The sequence below is a fragment of the Oryzias latipes genome, chromosome 18, assembly GCF_002234675.1.
Source record: "Oryzias latipes chromosome 18, ASM223467v1".
NCBI lineage: Eukaryota > Metazoa > Chordata > Actinopteri > Beloniformes > Adrianichthyidae > Oryzias > Oryzias latipes.
In genome coordinates, this window is record NC_019876.2 from 3246860 (window position 1) to 3266602 (window position 19743).

Consider the following 19743-nt stretch of genomic DNA (forward strand, 5'->3'; position numbering starts at 1 on the left):
TCACACCACAACGGGGTTTATAGACAACAGGAAAGGATCTCTGCCAACTCCAGAGGGAACTGGATTCTTTACATGATGCTCATGAGATTTCTGCTGCAAAAAGGTCAGGATGTCCACACTATGCACTAATGCTTCTTTAAAATGAAAGAAATATTCAATGTGAGGGTACCTTTAGTCAAAGGTTTGAGTGAATGAACAATTTAAATGGAAATATTAAATACTCAAAATCTTCTCATGACCATAAATAGCAGCCTTAATAAAAACCATGTAAAGCTAATGATACTAATTTACAATTTAATTTTTATTCAACTTTTTTTTGTTTACCGGTACGTTTATTATTCTGTGTTTTTAGTTTTTAAATTGTTTATTTGTTATTGATGATAATATAAGTCTAATTTTAGAGTTAAAACTGTTCAATAAAAAACAGTTGCTTATCAATGATCTGACTGTGTTAAAAAATTAAAATTAAGAAAATTATCCAGACAATCTTGTTTTTTTTCCTAACCTTTGATTTGTGTTTGCGTCTCAGGAGTCTGAATCTGGAGTTCTTGTGAGTTAAGTTCAAATAGGTTAAGGTTATAAAATAGGTTTTAAATGTAACGTAAGAACGCTTCCATGCTTCCTCAACCTTTGGGTTTCGTTTCCACTGTAGTCAGTCAGTACACCGTTCCCTCACTGTTTGCAGTTCACCTTTCGTGGTCTGTCTTTTTTCAGTGAAATTTGTGTTCTGCGTCCTGATTGGCCTTGTCAAACAATCTCCGTGTCAAATCTCCTGTACAGAATGTGTTCAGCTTGCCAAAGTTGCATAAATCTTCGATCATGATCAGATCTTTGTTTAGTTTCCATAATCCTGGACTTATTTTTCTATGAAGGTTTGAAATTTGAGAGTTTAAACAAGAGACAAAAGTGTAGAAAGTGTGTAGTGAGGAGTTTTACCAAAAAACGTCTGTAATTCTACTTTGTGGATTTCACCTATCGCGGATTATTTTTAGAACGTAACCCCTGTGGTAAATGAGGGACCTCTATACACTTAATTTAGGAGTTTGACTGCTTCCGTCTGTGTTCAGTGATGGCGTCTCTCCTCCTCCTACACACGCTGGCTGCTGTCATTTGCTTGCTGATCAAGCCTATAGCAAGTTTCTCTCATGGTGCAAGCCACCGCTCCTGTCTGAAGATGATACCCGGACACATCCAGGCTCATCCGCTGGACCCCAAACACAGCCATGTCACCATCCACACCTCATCCTCCCTGTACTGGCCTGGACAGCTGATAACAGGTACAAACCCTTCTCATTCTAGACGACGTCAGCAGCAGTCGTTGACTGTAAGTGCATTCGGAGTGTGGGGTGTTTGGTTTTGTTGGTTAAATCTTCTGCTTTTACTCTCACAGTGATATAGTGAAACGCATTTCATTTTTTTCATCTACACGTCTCCTCTCAGTGACTGTAAGAAGTTCCAGAGACTTCATGGGGTTTCTCCTCCAGGCGCGCAGCGTTGGGGCTAGCGGTAAGGTTGTTGGAGGGGCTTCCATCAGGTCTAAGAGACTGGGTCCTATTCTGGTGGGCGGGTGTTGGATCCTCACTCCCCCAAGTACCCACACCCTGCACTGCATGTCGGACGGGGACACAGTCACGCATTCTGACAAACAGCTAAAGAGAAACCTCTCCTTTGTTTGGAGGGCTCCAGATGCACCAATGGGAGATGTACGCTTTCAGTACGGCTTCCCTTCTTCATCATCCACAATCATAGATTCAATGATCAGAGATACAATGCGAAAATTGGCATAGAAGCATTTGTAAACTTCTTGTATCGTCTGTGTTCCAGCATCACCGTGGTGCAGTCCTACTTTGTTTACTGGGCTGGCATCGAGTCTGCAGTGGTGCATGATGGGAGTCGTGTCTACTGGAGCGTCTATAACATCACAGTGAGGGATGGAGAGAAGACTTTTGCTGTACAGACAGAAAACGTGACCGTTCTGCCAGGTAGATACAAGTCAAGTATACGCAAAAGTAGAACGGGTCCTGTGGCTACGTCTGATCGCCAATGAGGTTTTCTCTTTTTTCCAACCACTTCACAGCATTTAGAGCCACCAGGGTATCAGTTACAACAACAAACACAACATTTAGTTTGTCTACTAGTGTCACACACTCAACAACATCAACCAATGATACTCTGAAAACAGAGGGGAGCCGTCTAGTCTTGGAGCTGAACAGCTCTGTGGCGTTGACAAGTCATGGCGTGATTGAAAGGACGGCTTTTACCCCAACATCTCACAAGAAGGCAGATTCGAACGATCCAAAGAGAAACTCCCAGGAAACAAACTATGAGACAGGTCCAAAAATGAAGGAAACAACCTCTGCTGAATCCACTGCAGCAACACTGTTAACTTTTCAGGGCTTCCACGAAGTAAAAACCTTAAGCTCCAGCATCCACCATCCAAGAACATCAACTCAAGCTCCAAAAACTTCATGGGCATTTAGAAACCAAAAAAAGACAAAAGAACTCTACGGGACAAACCCAACTGGTTCCCAGACGGCTGAAACAGAAGCAAGTTCTCATTCGTCTCAACACGGTTTTCCATCATTTTTACACAAACCTTATTCTTCAATCTCAGCTCCAACTTCGGCCAACCGCCAGCCAACCGTTAAAACTTTTCATCAGCTTGAGACCAGCCCAACTGGACCCAAAAGTAGCTCAGAGAGAGCTAGTTGGCTGAAAACAAAAACAACACAGAGCACCTCAACTCAACCACGGTCCAGTTCGCCAATCCAAACTCAGTCCTTCGTGACCTTTTACCCTCTAAATCCTCCAATCTTTACTCTGGACAAAGGTCTTGGGTCTCAATCGAAGGTTAAAAGCTCAGATGACCTCCATTCATCTCCCTCTTCCTTTCTACACAGTTCTATCCTACAGTCAACAGAAACTATGCATTTACCTCCTTCTGGAAGTCCTACTCTGGTGTCCACACCTCCATCTGTCAGACCAACACTGTCCATCCATCTCTCCTCTTTAAAGAGCCAACCTGAAACTGTTCCAGCTCTTTCCGCCTTACCCATTCCTTCCCCAGTCCCCTCGCTTCATTTACCTCTAACCCAGCCTCCCTCCACCTCTCCACCACCATCGTTCTACACATCTCCAACTCCTCCTTTAAGGTCTCAAAACATTCCAGCAACTGTAACAGTCAAATCTCCATTTACAGGTCCTGTCTGCTCTTCATCTCTCAAAAGTCCCAACTCTTCCTCTCCCTCGGTTCCACCATCAGATACTCCCAGATCGATTACTTCCTCTGTTACTCCACCTTCACCTTTATCCATTCCTCCATCAACGTCCTCCTCCTTTAAAGAGCATTTGTCTTTCACCTCCGTCACCCTGGCAGCTTCAGGGCTCAACCCAGCCACGTTAGGCACGATTGTTCATCCAAACCCCAAACCTTTTCCAAACCATCGACCCAATCCCGGCCACGACCTTCTGCCAGACGTTCCAATCATCAATTCCAAACCCAAGCGTCCCTCCAAACCGCAGACCCCCGGTGAGGACGGGAAGTATCCAGACATCGTCCCGAAGCACACGGCCTGGGAGCTGGGCGTTCTGCTGGGCGGCTCGGCCGGTTTCGGTATGGTGCTGGTGCTGGCTGTGAGGTGCTTGTACCGCCAGGCCTGCGGTAGACGGACAGCGGTCACGCTGAACGACAGGGAACGAGAATACGGCCGAGGGGAGATAGGCCTGATCCAGGTCCAGGAGTGTGGGGATTTGGTAAGAGTCCGGAAAATCAGGGAGAACAGTTTTGTGTTTTTGACAGAGTACGACGTTCTTGCGACCTCTGGAAACTGAGAAAGAGGATCTTCAGAACGGGTGGCAAACACTCTTTCATATCCACTCTTTCGTATCATCTACAGTAAACCATTCATGGCGTTATCAGCTCAGTGTTAAATACATTTTACATTTGAAAACATTACTTTTTAGATTGGTCAATTTTCTTTCGTAACAATGTGTAAAAACATTAACGACAAACTAGTTTAGACGCCTGACCACTAAAACATTTTTTATGAAACTTTTACCGGAAAAAAATTGACGAGTTGCTTTTAAAACGCAACGATAATCCAGGGTGAAAAAAAATGGATGAAAAAAAGAATTCAATGTAAAGACTAACATTGTTCAACTGAATAAGCAGCTTAGCATCCCCTCTTAACTAATATTTGAGTAAAACAATAAAAATAATAACTCACCTGCCCTAAGTGTGCATTGTAGGCATAACTGCTAAAATCTCTTATATTATGAGAAACAATTATTTTCTTCATACATTTACGTTAATTTTCCACTGCTTTTGTTTTTTTATCAGTGCATTTCATTCCTTCTGTAAGGAGTTTGATGTATCTGTTATTGTGTTGTATTGTTTACAATAAATGCTGAAAATAAATCAAATCCAATAAGTTAACAATTTTTAATGAAGGCAAAAATCAAATTAAATCCTCCAGAAATATTATATGATAGGTTTGAGTTGATTCCTTTTTAATGGTAGTCATTTAAGACACATTTTAGACATTTTTTGTTGTTCTGTCATAAATTTAGGCTCTCTATGGAACACAGAGACAAAACTTTATAAATAGATTTTCATTTCTGAAAAAAATGTGACTCTGTGGCTCCACTAAGACGATTCTGAGATGGAAACCATTGTTTTCATGTCTAATGAATCCCATCATCTGACTGCTTCACTAAGATCAATCACATTTAAATCTCAGACTTCATGGGCCTCAGTCAAGAGAAACCGCAGGAATTTCAAAAATAAAAGCTCTGTAATCCAATCAGCAATAAAGGGTGTATTTCACGGGTTCAACCCTTTATAACCATCTACATCATATATCATGTTTTTCTGAGACCTCCATCTCATCAGCATGGGTCAAACTTTCCCTAAAAAGTCATCGGATAGAACTTAGTTCAGGATTTCTGCCCTGCCTTCTGCCCAACATTATTCCACTAGAGGCAGTTGAAGTTTTTTGGGGGTAATTTCAAAATGGCTTCCTCCGTGAACACTTTTGGCGGGAAAAGTTTAGCTAATTTTCAAACTTTTACAGTTAGAATAACTAACTGTAAATGACTATTATTTCTTTTTCTTTTAAATAACTACTTGCTATATTGAAATAATTCAAAATGTGTTCCTTCATTCTTTGTAATAAACCACATTAGAGACCGTGTGGAAATAAGGTGATTTTTCCTGAACACTTAGTGAAAGATGCAAAACTTTTGACCCAATACTGTTGTAGCAAAAACACAACAAATAACACAACAAATTATAATTGTTACCATCTATGTCTTATAGAAAAGATTGCAGATTTGTTTGTGGATTTCAAATATTGGGGTCACTGGAGGTCACAAAACTGAAGTGGATAGCACTCTTGCCTCACAGCAAGAAGGCCCCTGGTTCAAGTCCCGGCTGGGGGACCTTTCTGTGTGGAGTTTGCATGTTCTCCCCATGCATGGGAGGGTTCTCTCCGGGGACTCCGACTTCCTCCCACCGTCCAAAAACATGGTTCATAGGTCAATTGGCAACTCTAAATTGTCACCAAGTGTGAGAGTTAATGTATCTGTGATATGTGGCCCCGCGACAGACTGGCGACCTGTCCAGGATGTCCCCTGCCTTCCCCCACAAGTGGCTGGGATAGGCTCCAGCAGCCCCGTGACCCCGAAAGGGAAAAAACAGAAGAAGATGAATGAATGAATATTTAGGAGCTAAAATTGACTGCAAACATCACATCTGAGGTTTTTAGACATTTCATTAACATCTGGAAGTCCCATAAATGTGATGTACATTAAAGTACATTATCTGAGTACGTCTGAGTGTCGCTTTGTTCCATTTGTTGTCGACACACAGCATGGCTGTGTTTCATCGACACACAAAGCCTCACAGAAACAGGCGGCGTTCACAAGCATGACTTTCTCCAAACGATGTGACAGAAGAGCCATCTGCCGCCGCAGAGTTCAGAAGCTGCAAACTCCTTTCGTTTGGTTTGTTCCGTGTCCAGTTCTGACAGCAAACCCAGAGCGGAAAAGACACGACAGGAGAGGAAATTCAGCTACCTTCACTTCTGCAGTAAAACAATTAGAAGTTATGAAGTGATTTAAGAAAACGGTAAAGAAAATAAGGTCGATATGATCCATCTCCATAGATGAGAACAGAAATGTGAGAGCAGATGCTGCGGGTGAGTGTAAGAATCGAGTTAGGACGTAGAATAGGATATAAAAGAGTAAAAACGGTGAAGTAACATCTGACAAAAATGAAAAACAAATCCTAAAACATTTGTGTGAAAGACTCAGACATTTTTTTAAGTTTGAATATTGCTGTCGCATGTTAGCAATGCTAACATGATCAATGCTAACAGTGCTAATATTAGCAATCCTAACATTAGCAATGCTATTAGTGTTAATATTGGCAATGCTGACGATCCCAACATTAGCAATGTATTACCGCCTACGTGAGGCATGAGAAGAAGAAGCTCCACCCCTTTCACATCAGGTGCTTGTGCCGCGTGCTGCAGATCAAGTGGCAGGACAGGGTCCCAAACACAGAGTTGCTGGAACGAGCCAACATGAGCAGCATGCACACAGCCCTCAGTGAGAGACGTCTGAGGTGGCCGGGCTATGGCATGAGAATGGACACAGGCCGCATTCCCAAAGACCTCCTCTGTGGTGAGCTGGTTAAAGGCCAAAGAACAAGAGGACGTCCAAAACTGCGCTTCAAAGACGTCTGCAAAAAGGACATGAGGCGGTGCTCTATCGACCCCAACTCATGGGAGAGTCAAGCAGATGATTGCCCTATCTGGAGACTCGCCGTCAGGCAGGGTACAACAGACGCAGAGGCCAAGCGGAACAAGAATGCTGCCCAGACAAGAACCAGGAGGAAGCAGCAGCACCTATGAGGGACTACCATTCCAGAATAGGACTGCACAGCCAATCCTGGCGGTGCAGGTAGATCCAGAAGGAGCTACACCATCGTCTCTCCAGACGGACGGCTGCCGAGTATTAATATTAGCAGTGCTAACAATACCAACATTAGCAATGCTAGTATTAGCAATACTATTAGCAATGCTAACAATACCAACAATAGCAATGCTAGTATTAGCAATGCTAACAAAACTAAGATTAGCAATGCTAAAATTATTCATACTATTAGCTTTAATATTAGCAATGCTATCACTGCTACTATTAACGATACTAACGCTCCCAACATTAGCGTGTTAATATTAGCAATGCTAATATTAGCAATACTATTAGCTTTAATTTTAGCAATGCTAACTTTAACATGCTAACTGTTTTGTGAGGGTGATAAATTCAAATGAGCATTTTTGCCTCATTCTGGACATCTAAGTATGAGGGCCACAAAAAAAGATTTTTATATATACATATATGTTGTAAATTATTCGAATATCTTTTTAACTTTATGAAAATAAAATGATAAATTTATGATTGAAGTCACTTTTACAAAAGTCTTTTTTTTTTAAATTAGGCTATAAATTCATGAAATGAAGGTTGAACTTTTAGAAAAACATAAAGCAGATTCAGCGAGATGGTTCATCCTGTTTCTCTAATTCGTCTGCATCATAAATTAAACAACTAATGGTCAGTCGTATTTTTGAAACATTTTAAAACCTAAATGTAACAATTCATTTTCAAAAAACGGACTTTTTCCATGTAAAATTACAACTTACCTTAAATTTATGACTTTATTCTCGTAAAATTTAGTTTTTTTAACCAAAAATTTACAACTTTATTTTCATATATCTGCTTATTTTTCTTTTAATTTTCTGTCCTGCATACCAGCAATTAAAAGTGGCCAACAGACTAAAAATCAAACTGTAAAAATAAATAAAATTTAAACAAATTCATTTTATTCTGTGTGTCAAATAAATACTTTACAATGTATTTAGCACAGAAACTTAAAAAAAATCAAAGAAAATATGGTAATTTCTTTAAATTATTGCTCCCAAAATTGGATCTAAACCTTCAAAAACTTGACAATTTGTATTCAGTTAGCCCCCCCTACAGGTCCAAATTAAAGTAACACAAGGAAATACAGAAATGAACGTATAATTCACCTGATGTCACCTGAGTTTCAGCTTCATTTGGCTGAGATTCCTCGTATGTAAATAAAGGCGGCAAAACTGTTGGTATTTTTTATAGAACGGAGTAGAAAATTCAGCAAAGAGTCAAACAAAGGTTTCATCTGGCAGTGAAAGCTGGAAAAACCAGAGTAGAAGAAAGTAGGAAATAACAGAATGATCCCATAAAGTTGACCCTTTTGGATTCCTGTAGGCGGTTTCCATAGCAACCTCCCCCGTTTAAAAAAAAAAGTTCCTTTTTCCCAGGAATTCTTCAGTGTTCAGCATACAAAAATAAAAACAACTTTCTTTAAATACAAAAGCGTAGGAATGACACAAACGTGAGTCTGTCGCTGCATCGAGGCAAACTGTGGGCGGGGTTTCCCTCCACCGCCGAGGTCTCGCTTGATCGATTGATTAAGGCACTCCTGGCTGCAGACTCCTCCCTCCGTGGTCACATGGCTGAAGGTGGCGCCTCCATCAGACGGGCTGCAGGTTTGTTGACTTCCCCACCTGGAGACGAGAGCGCAAACGATCAGGAAGGAGAGTCGGAGCAGCAGGAAGTGAACCCACCACCGTGATCCTGCTGGTCGTTTAACAGAAGATTAGATTACCAACCAAACCCAAAGATGATTCCATCACTGAGAACAACCACGTTTGTGAACGCATCGTCGGTTGAGTCCTGTGCTCCCATTGTAAACTTTTTTTAAGGATGAAACCTTTCAATCTCTTTGATCTGGAGGCTGTATGGAGTGGAAAAGTGTCCGATATTGCAAAAAAAAGGTGTTAAAAATATGTTTCATATATTTTTATTAAAATTCAAAAACTGTTTATTTGGTTGGTTACCAAAAATGTAACATTTTACCTCAAGATAAAAAATTTACTCAATTAGAAAAACGACATTCTAAATGAAAAATTTATATATAATTAATTTAACTATTTTTAATTGTCTTTGATTTGGTGGCTCTATGGAGTGAAAAAGTGTCTTTGAAGATCGACCGGTCGATCGCAATCAATGTAATGAGCACCCCTGTCCTAAACGAAAACTTTAATATAGTTTTAAGGAAAGTATTCTGGTAAAACATTATTTTCAGAAAAAGTTTTATGTAACTTTATTTTGAAGGAATTCTGCCAAATTTCTGTCCATAAGTTTGTACATAATAACAGATATAATTGTCCATATCTCAAACATTACTCTTTCAGTTTGCAATATTGAACCCTTTTGCTTTCCATACAGATAATTAAATGGGTAAATCATTACAGGGAGAGAAGCCTCGTCACGGATTCATAAACTAATCTTTAATTAAAACCAGATTGAATGAAAAGACTCCACATGTTTGGGTTCTTACTCACTCTGGGCCCACAGAAGTGTTCCCTAACGCAACAACAGACTAGACTGTCAGGGGGGAGAAATCGGGGAGAGGTTAGTGTCGTCAGCTGCCGTCACCTCAGGAGGAGGCTTTCCGTTTGGTGAAGTCAGAGCAGGCGAGACCCGCTGCGTACCTTCTGCTGGCTCGTCATCCAGTTGCGGATGGTCGGCACCAGAACCGAACCCAGCAGGATCTGGGCCGGATGGTAGATCAGAAGGGGGACTGAAATTAGAGAAAGGTGCTCGTAGCCCTCGAAGACGATCTTTAACATCGGGATTCCTAAAGACAGAAACAAACACGCAATATAATCAGGACTGACAAGAACAAGCATCTTTAAACTTTTAATCCACAATTTGTTCTGGACTAACAGTTCTTTTGAAACACCTGTTTACCAAATCCATCCATCCTGTCTCATACAACGCTGACGTGTAGTTGAAAACCTACATTTACGCTGCGTTCCTAACTTTTCTTACCCAGAGTGAGGGACTTGTGCGTGGAGCAGAACATGATGGCGACTGTGTCTGCTGGACTGAATCCTGAGCGTGACCTGAGGGGAATAAATAGATGGATAGATAGATAGATGACTATAAATCCCACAATGGGAAAATTCATATATCTGTGGCAGCAAAAACAACACTCAAAAATAATCGATATAATATAACATCAAAAATTACATTCATGTTAAATTATTAAAAATTATGATTAAAATTATTATGAAAATTATTATCAAAAATGAGATTAATATTAAATAAATAAATATTAAATAAATACAGCTGCGAAAGTATAAAAACATATGGTCAACTGCAAAACATGTGATCAACTGTAAAAAACTTTTATTTTTTATAAACAGGAAGTTAAGACCACCATCTGTCCAAGGGCCTCCTTTTGAGCATTAGGAACCACCTTTGCTCCTTCATTCCACCTTTTTGTAATGAAATATTCAGAACTTTATTTTAGATTTCTTATCAGATAATTTTTTCATTACATTTGGTGACTTTTGTGCAGCTAGCTTAGGATATTTTACCATTGTTCAGCTTTATTTGGCTTTACTATGATTGATTTCTTCTTTTTAGTCGGTTTAGCATCAACAGAAGATCTTAGAGTATATAATTTTTTTCATCATTATTCATAATTTGTTTGGAACTCTTAACGGACAAACAATTTCCTTAACCAAGCTAGCATGTAGCATAACAATAAGCATTTTATTATATCAAAATTCGTTTAGCGTGTTAGCATCGTACAACATTTTTTATCCATTTTCAGCTATTTTAGCATTTATTTCTGCAACATAAACCTAATTTGTAGGTTAAAAAATTTGCATTAAGCTAGCTAGTTTCTTTTGTCATTTGTCTTGACAGGATGTCACCTTTGGTATAGTTACGGTAAATACTATGCACTCACAAAACCAACTGTACATTTGTATGAACTCCTTTTGTGTTTGTGCCTTAACTTCTGTTGTATACCCTCTTTAGATAGTTTAGCATTTCGCTGTTAAATAACCAAGTTTAAAGTTGTTTAGCCTTCTTTTTTGCTTTCTTACACAATTTTGAGTTAATTTAGCATTAAGCTAGTTGTTTTTTGGTGTTTGTTGTGGGTTTTAATAAATTAAAGCTAGTTTTCCATTTAGATGTTACGGTTTTTCTTCCAACCACTCTTTTTTTCAAGCACCCCTTTCTGCTCATCATGTTTACTCTGACGTTTAGTTTTTTTGCGTCTAAAAATAAAAGGACACTAATCAGTAAATTGCCAAATTTAGCTTGCTTATATCATTTTAAGTTAATTTAGCATTAAGCTACAATTAACAATATTTTAGCATCGTGCTTTAGCATTATTATATAACTACCAAACTCTTTAGCATGTAGCGATGACATTAATGGGGTTTTATTTGACCTCCTTTAACTTTGCTCTGACTCACTGCTTTACAAACTTTCTTTAAAGCAGTCATTACAGCATTTTTAAGATTGCTGGTTAATCTGCAGCTTCTTTTTGGCATCTCAACATAGCCACTAAAACATGGATGCATAATCACTTCTGCCGGTCGACAACAATGCTTTCTGTTTGGATGATCTGCTAAAGGATGAAGCTCAGACTCACCTGGTGGACATGCTGAACGTGAGGAGCATGAAGCTGATCTGAATGGAGAAAACTGCAGAAACAAAACACCAGTTTAGGATTGAACCCAATAAGCCGTTTAATCCTCATTTTCTTTGAGGAACAGACACTTTAGTCCTTTTTTCATGGACCACTCTCTCAGGTTTTAGCTTTTGCCACGTTTCTCGAGTTTACTGAATGACGGGAACTGACTGATGAAGACGACCAGCAGCAGGCTGACGGCGTCCAGCTCGATGTTGGGGTTGCTGAAGGTGTCGCAGAAGGTGGTGTAGATGATCATGAGAAGAACGGCGCTACTGATGGCGCCGAAAGGAGGCTTTCGTCGCTCCAAGAAGTCCCTGAGGAAGCCTCGACAGACCTGGAAGCAGACGGAGGAGGAGGTGAGCCGAGGGCTCCCGACAGAGCCGACGCCCAGCGTGGAAGAGCTTCCCACCTGACCCAGGATCAGAGGAACCACCACGGTCATGAAGAGCTGGGAGAAGATGGAGCTGAAGGGAACGGAGGACGAAGAGCCGAGCTGGGGGGGATTCAAGAAGAAACTGTGAGGGAGTTTTTTCTTTATTTTGATGGAGGAAATGAACTAAAGTCCAGGAGGAGAGGAGCCATCGACCCTCCAGGTTATTAGCTTCCTCCTACATGCTCCTCCTTTTCTAAATCACCTGGTTTGCTTTGGAAAAACATCTACAGTTCAAGCCTGAGGCTGACATTTCACACACACCTTGAAATGTACCTGTAAAAAAGCTGAAATTCTGTCAAGTTTACTAGGAAAATTTTAAAAAGGTTAACAACTGAAAAAAGATTTTCTTCAAGTTTGCTAGTAACACTATAGACAGATTAACAAGTGAAAATAGAAATTACTAAACTTTTTTTTTAAGTTCACTGGTCATTTTTTCTTTAAAGTTTACTAGTAAAAATTGAAATAACACAATTCGAGTCCATTTTACTTTAAAAAACTTTGAAATAGCGGTAAATTCACAAACCTCTTGTGAAAAATTGTAAAACGTTTGAGAGAAATAAATGAAATAACTGACATTTTTGTGAAGTTCACCTATAAATAAAAATAAATAAAAGTTTGAGTAAATAATGTTAAGCTCACTAGTAACATCTTCAAAGGTTAGAAACAGATAAAATATGTAAAGTTTACGCAAAGTTTACAAAAAAAGGCGTAAAAATATTTTTACCCGTAAAAAAATGAAATAACATTTTGTGAAGCTTACTGTGAAATGTTAAAAAGGTTGGAGTGATCATGTTTTCTAATTTACTAGTAACCTCCAAACGAAGAAGAGCGTCCTTCCACTCAAATGTTCCTGAGGTTCAAATGTTCTGCTAATGATGGATGAATGACGGTCATCATTGGTGACCGCATGTATGCAGATGACAGTGTTCTCTGCTCAGAGACGTTTGCTTTGTGACTCACAAACAGCAGCAGCAGCACTGGAGTCACCACGATGCCCTGCAGGACACAACACACTCATGTCAGACCGCTGCCTTCAGAACCGGGTCTCATCGGGTCCAGACGGGACCGGCGTCTTACCAGGAAGCTTCCAAAGGCCGAGTTGAAGATGGCAGCAGCCTGGGCACACGGAGAAGTGTCAGCCATCATGGAAACAAACACCGAAGGTCGACGACCTGTTGACGCATCAGTGTGTGTGTGTGTGTGTACGTGTGTGTGTGTGTGCGTCACCTCGTTGCCTCCGACAGCTTTGGTGAGGATGACGGCGGAGGAGACCGGAGGAGGCATGCAACTCACCGTCTGTAACCTAGGCAACAACAACAGGAGGATGAGCTGCAGCGATGCAGAAGCTGCAGAAACCTGCAGATCATCAGTCCGAGTATCACTAACTTTACAGAGTTTCCTTTTCTAACCCTTGTGCCGTCTTGGGTCTAAATGACCCCCATTCCCAACGTTAAGAATGGGGTCATCTGGACCCATGACAGCCCAAAGGCTAAGGAGGAAAAGTTTACTGCTAAAATACTGAATGGATTGATTTTATTTTTTAATTCTAGTTTTGTTTCCATAAAAACGATTCCAACTTTATAAAAGTATTGATTCTTACTTTAAACAAACTGAAAAGCTGTTTTTTTTTGTTAAGAATTCAAAGGAAAAACATTGAACAGATTTATGGAATCAATCAGGATCAATCAGAAAGATGGAATTTTTTTAAACCCAGGAGATCACTCTTTATTTACCCGTTTGGGTTTAACAAACAAACAAACAAACAAACGAACAAAAGCTGAAACTGTTTTTCATCAGAGGTTGAGTTTGATGGATTCAATGGAAAACATGGAAGTAGATTTAAATGTGAATTTCAGGCTTTTATTTTTGCGGGAACATTAAAGCCTTCCTGTTCTGCGGTCTCTGTGATTCTGGTCCAGCAGGTCGATCCCGACCATCCAGGAGAAACTTTTCCCGTTTGTGAGGCGTTTCGTCATCAGGGGGCGGAGCCACACACAGATTTCAGAATAAAGGCACCTGAGTTTACTGATAAAGCCATAATTCCAATAATAATCCCAGACTAACAGCAGGGATTACAGATTACAGGGAGGATTTTCTGTCATTTCTGGCCAGAAAAGGCAAAAACATATAAATCCATATTTTTTCTTCTTCTGCTGCTCTGACTTTAGGATTTTCTGTCATTTTGCTGCAACAATCTTGTTGAGTTTAACAAATAACTTTATAACATTTAAGTACAAGATTGAAAAGTAAAAAAAATGAAACAGCAGAAAATGTTTCAAGTTTTCTGGTAACATTTGGGATAAAAAAAGGATAAAAGTTGAAATCTTGTCAAGTTTACCAATAAAACATTAGAAAAATCTAAAATAGGTTACATTTGGCAAATGTACAATTTAAAAAAATTTTTTCTAATAAAAAAATGAAATAGCTGAAATGTTAAGTTTGTTAGTCAAATTCTAACAAGGTTTATTTTCTTGGAAAATGTAAATATTTATATCATAAATTCATTTTATTGTAGTTTAACAATAAAACATTTATCAGATTTTTCATTAGAGTCTCTGGTTCACATAAAGTTAAGCGTTTATTTCCCTCACATATTAACACCGTTAGTTTGCTTTTCCACTTTTTAAACCTCAGATTTTAAAGCAATTGAAAAGATTTGAGTCGTTTCTAATTTTCTACTTGAATTTTCATCTTTTTCTGCAGATATTTCCAGCAGTAATTTGTGATTTTGATCCTTTTCTTTGGGATTTTTAGTTTTGTTTGCTCGTTTTCACACGTTTATGAACATTTCAGCCTTTAACAGCTTTAAAATGTTCTGAATCCGTGTGATTTGGGTAAAATGACAAACATTTGGATGTCGTTTCACAACGTTCTGTGGAGCTTTGTGCTTCCATATTTTTCTGTTTCTTCCTTTATGTAATCTCACATTTTGCATTTTTGAAATGTTTCTTTAGTAAAGTTTTATTTGTCGAATAAAAGATAAAGCCGCTTTTTAAAAATGAAACTTTGAATCTTAATATTTAGATGTCTCCAGTATAAACGGGATGGAAGGAAATGACGGACGGAGGCTTTGATCCTGCTGACCCCGCCTCTTCATCGCCTCTTCATCCTATTAAACAGACTTCTGTCATGTCAGCTCCTGAAGTGGAATTTAAAGGTGTCAGATGTTGCTGAAGGCTCTGGTTTCAGTCTGCAGCGGTTAGCTCCGCCTCCAGAGATGACATAACAGGCTCTGCTGTCTGCCGGTCTTAAATGGGGGGGGCAGCAGTTTGTTTCACAGAGTTTGTCCTGAATTTCAGGAAAAGGGGTTTCTGCCTCCATCATGTGACGTCCTCCTTCCTCCACCTTCCCACCTGAATTCTCGCCTGACCGGCCTCACGTTGGCCTCGGCCTTCACACCTGAAGTCACCTGACCACCTTCACGCCGGAGCCTCACCCTCTGAGCAGCCATTGGTCGATGGAGGACAGCTGCAGCAGCTGGAGCAGCAGCCAGACGGCGAGCGGGAAGAAGATGAGGGTGAAGGACTGGACGAACAGGTGGAGGCGCACGTGCAGAAGCGCCGAGGTCAGCTCCTGCAGAGAGAGAGACGCACACAAACTGCCGCTCACTTTTCCCAGGCGCGCCTGAACGCACCGAAGGGGAGGGGGGGGGGGTGCTACTGACCTCCGTCTTCAGGGACAGGCCGCTGTTGAAGAAGATGATGGAGACGGCGATGTAGGCGATGGTGACCTCTGGCCTCAATGGACCTGACAGAAGCAGGAGTCACGTTACTATGGCAACGGTTCCTCAAAGTCCCAGTCCAGCCGTATTTCATTTATGGTCAAAGTGTTCCCAGTGATCTTTTCACTAAGATTATGACGTTTTCAGCCAAATATTTAAAAATAACTGCTGTTTTCTCAGACATAGTTTCTGCAAAGCGGCAGGAGTTTTTTAGAAATTAGCTTCCGAGTTGTGGGCGGGACTGTTGGCAAGGAAGTCACCCTCTGCCGATTTCCCAGCATTCCTTTGTTTACACTCCCTCCCACTAGCTTACACATTCCAGCTCAGACGAGGGAAACAAAGGCGTTTTATGGATTTATTTGTCTGCAAGTGGACGATCAGAAATGGGCGGAGCAGAGAGACTTTGACTCCCCCCATTTCAGTAGCTGCGTCACAGATTAGATAATTTCCTCTTCTGGACAAAGAAAATATCTTCCGGTAGCGGCCGGTTTCCAGTAGACGCCTGTCTCTACTAAACGTTACAGGGCTCACGTCAAACAGATTCTTTGGTACCCAAAAACATGACGTAGTTCAAGATATTTCTGAACATATAAGAAAAGAAATCAAAAGTTTTAAGAATCTGGGCTTTAAAGTTTGTCTCAAAACTGTCTCAAATATATCTCAATAGCTTCCTTCAAAAACTACCAGATGACTTAAAACTTCAACACGAGAGGAAAGAGCTTCAACTGTGTACAAGTGATCAACAAGGACAAATGTTTCCCAAACTCGCTGCAAAACTTGAGAAAAACTTTGAACCCTAAATGTTCTATTCTCATTTGTGTCTCAAAGTAGTCCTGGTTTAGTCTCAACATGATCTGCAAAGAAACATCCAGAGTGTTTTGAGACACCAGTAAAGTTCTGAATCCTCAGGCTACATACACATGTATGTATGCCTCGTGTTCACACTGGACAAGCAGGGAGGGGCTTGTTCTTATTACTTTTCTGTTTACTAGTGAACGGGCGCCACCTACAGTTGGAAGGTGTTTGGTGCAAAATGTTGTAGCGGTGCAAACGTGGTAAATCTTACTTCAAGCTTTTTCTTTTACAGCTCTGTGTCGGATAATTTCTCCTCCATCATTTTTCCAATGGTTGGAACATCCGGGAGGTAAAGTGACGCTACCCATACGTCCGACCGAATCCCTGATTGGTCAAAGTTCAACCGGTTTAACTTACAACATGCGTTCAAGGGCCGCACTGTTTTGTACGTGGAGCCCCAAAATAGTCGTGAAAACTCGCGTAGCTACAAATCAACAGTTTTGACCACAGAAGCTAAGAACACCCGGTGGAAGTGAACATTGCCGATGGTGGCGTAAGCGTAGACTTATCCCCATTTGGAATGTTCAAGCAACATTAATGAGGAACTTCAATATTACAAAAAGAGGCCACGCACCTCTTTTTGTTGTTACACAATTCTGAGTCTGTAGCCTAGTGGTTACTTAGAGACCCGACCTGCCTCCAAATACTTGTATTTGGTTTTTTTTTTTTACACTCTATTAAAGGAGGAAGTCACAGTTTTGACTTTTGGACGAAGTTACAACCTCAACTAAGTTTTACGACTAAAGTCATCTACGGGGAATTTCAATCTTAAGGAGACAGAACACAACAAATATGATCATATCCGACAAATGAGCAGAAAAGGACAAAGATGAAACAAATGGTAACAAAAGTAGGAAAAATGCCCCAGATAGAACGACTTATCAATAACTGACGGAGTTTTTGGAGACGATTCCAACAGATACGAACAAAACAACTAAAGTTGGTCAAAGTGTGGACAGGAAGCTGCTCAGACAGACCTTCAGTCAGCAGAACTTCTTCAGAGGGAATCTGAGGAATGCCGAGGCACCTGAAGGCATCACCTGATCCACATGGTGCGTTCACGGTGTGACGGACATGTCATGGATCAGGACATGTCATGGACCAGGAAATGACCGCCCAGAGGAACTAATGTTTTCTTTTCCACTCAACATTTAAGCACAGTTTTCAGTGTGGACGGGGCCGCTCAAGGCGCGTTCAAGAGTGTTGACATTAATGCCTGAATGCAACGTGTCATGAGGGAGGGAGGGAGACAGGTGAGGGATGAGGAAAGTCTGCGGGACGTTTTGATGAGTTTTTCCGCATCGTCAAATTAATAGTCCTCCTGAGCCAAAGTTGAGATAAAGTATGTAGAAAAGAGTTTGGAGCTGAAATGAGACGTAAAGTTTTGCTGGAAGTACTAACCTCCTTTAACTCCGAAGCTGGGTTGTAGTTTGGCCGACAGGATGACCAGCACGATGCCGACGATGAACCACTCCTTCCGCAGCCTCGCCAGGAGGCCCATGGCTCAGCTGCCCCGCCGGCCCTCCTGCGTCAGCAGCCGGGCTGAAGTGTCTCCGCAGCTCCGCTACCGCTCCCGCGGACGGTTTCTGTCAGCAAGCGACGTAGAAGAGCCGGAACTACTTCCGGACACGTGGGACGAAGCGTCACCGTAATGACAAGAAGAAACGCGCGGCCATTTTCTCTCATTTGGCGCCTACATAAATAATAACTTTAGAACCAAATGACGAAATAAACCAAGTTCCTTTGGCTCAGAGTTTATTAATTAAAGATTAGGAAAATATTTGAAGCTTAAAGAATTCAAATTCTAATAAATGAAAGAATGATTTGGAAATTAAAACACAAATGTATATTAAAGGAAAAAAACGCAAACAAAAAACCTACATACCAACATCCTCCTCAATGTCCAAACAATAAGAAATTGTAGTTGCTTTTAAAACTCAACATGAATGGTAAACGGCAGGTTTTAGTTCAAGGCAGTTGTCAGGTGTAATGGTCTCACCCCCTTTAAAATATTATAAAACATTTTTTATTTGAATGAAAGAACATAACACAACTTTGAATTATTTTAAAGACGCTATTATTCTTCGTTAGTTGCATAAGTAGTAATATTTTTAAGAAATAACATTGAAGAATAACACAAGAAAAAAATTCACAAATAAAAATACCAATGAATAAACAAAAAAATGTAGCAAGAATGGATTTATTTAACTAGCGCTAAAGATTTACAGATGTTGATCGTTTTTGGGCCTTTGTATTTTTTGAGCTAGTGATTGTTTTCATATATTGCTGCAGTTCCATTTTCAGTGAGAAAAGTTTAGGAATTTTATTAGTAAATTAACTTTGATAAGTGTGAAATTTAGCTAACAATGAAAGCACATTTAAAAAAAAAGAAAGCATCGTGATCTTTGTGATTAAATCTATGAAAACCAAAAATAATGTTTTTATAATTAAAGTTGAAAATCAGCCAAAAGGTTATAACCCTTGTGCTATCCTAGGCACTTTAACGTTGGGAGTGGGGTCATCTAGACCCACTAGACAGTGCTCTGAACCTTTTTACTTCAATGATTTGTGATCTTCACTGGTGTCCATGGATTACATGAAATCTTTCCACCTTTATCCACCTTTGTCATGGTAGGGAGAACACGTCAATGAAAGGGTGGGGTCATCTAAGATAGCACAAGGGTTACACGCCCATACAATCCTGTACACAGATGAGTGCAGGTCACTGACTGAGGGCAGCCATGACATGGCCCCCGGCTCCTTTTAGTCAATTATCACGCTACTGCCTTCCTGTCACAGGATTGCCACGGCGTGACATTTGGAGGTCACGCCGTGGCGTGGGCAGCTAATGACTGATGTAAAAAATCATCCGCTTGTTGTAAAATTGGAACTCATTCTCAAAACCTTGCATGTTGAATTTGCTGAAAAATCAAAGCATTTTGGTAATTTGGTGGCATCTTGGAATATGGGACCATAGGTTTTCACGACTGTTTTCTGGCCCTACTTACAAAACCAAAACGCAGGACCATAGAGTGCGTTGAATATCAAACCAGTTGAACTTTGACCAATCAGGGACTCGGATTTGGTGGTGACGTATGCATGGCGTCTCCTTTAATTTGTGGAAGTGCTAACCGT

At 40.4% G+C, this 19743-nt stretch overlaps 2 protein-coding genes across 4 annotated transcripts; one reads left to right on the top strand and one right to left on the bottom strand.

The window, feature by feature from the left end:
• LOC105356341 (flocculation protein FLO11-like) lies at positions 1–7463 on the top strand. Its single transcript, XM_020711489.2, has 5 exons — positions 1–103; positions 1068–1277; positions 1441–1714; positions 1825–1982; positions 2078–7463. Exons 1-5 carry the CDS (start codon positions 73–75, stop codon positions 3829–3831), a joined length of 2427 nt encoding a protein of 808 aa, XP_020567148.1. The 5' UTR covers positions 1–72; the 3' UTR covers positions 3832–7463.
• Positions 7464–7866: 403 nt separating this feature from the next.
• On the bottom strand, positions 7867–18309 carry slc10a7 (solute carrier family 10 member 7). 3 transcript variants are annotated; one of them, XM_020711496.2, is made up of 12 exons: positions 18010–18309; positions 15697–15779; positions 15469–15605; positions 13110–13335; positions 12993–13028; positions 12009–12092; positions 11768–11933; positions 11558–11609; positions 9937–10010; positions 9597–9742; positions 9447–9489; positions 7867–8606 (listed from the first exon to the last, which is right to left on the bottom strand). In XM_020711496.2, the coding sequence occupies exons 1-11, from the start codon at positions 18107–18109 to the stop codon at positions 9469–9471; spliced, it is 1125 nt and encodes a 374-aa protein (XP_020567155.1). In that variant the 5' UTR covers positions 18110–18309; the 3' UTR covers positions 7867–8606; positions 9447–9468. The 3 variants fall into 3 exon arrangements, with proteins under 3 accessions (XP_020567155.1, XP_011485538.1, XP_004079654.1); XM_004079606.4 differs by lacking the exon at positions 9447–9489 and having other exon boundaries at positions 8177–8606; positions 13110–13148; positions 13260–13335; positions 18010–18252; XM_011487236.3 differs by lacking the exon at positions 9447–9489.
• Positions 18310–19743: the final 1434 nt, after the last annotated feature.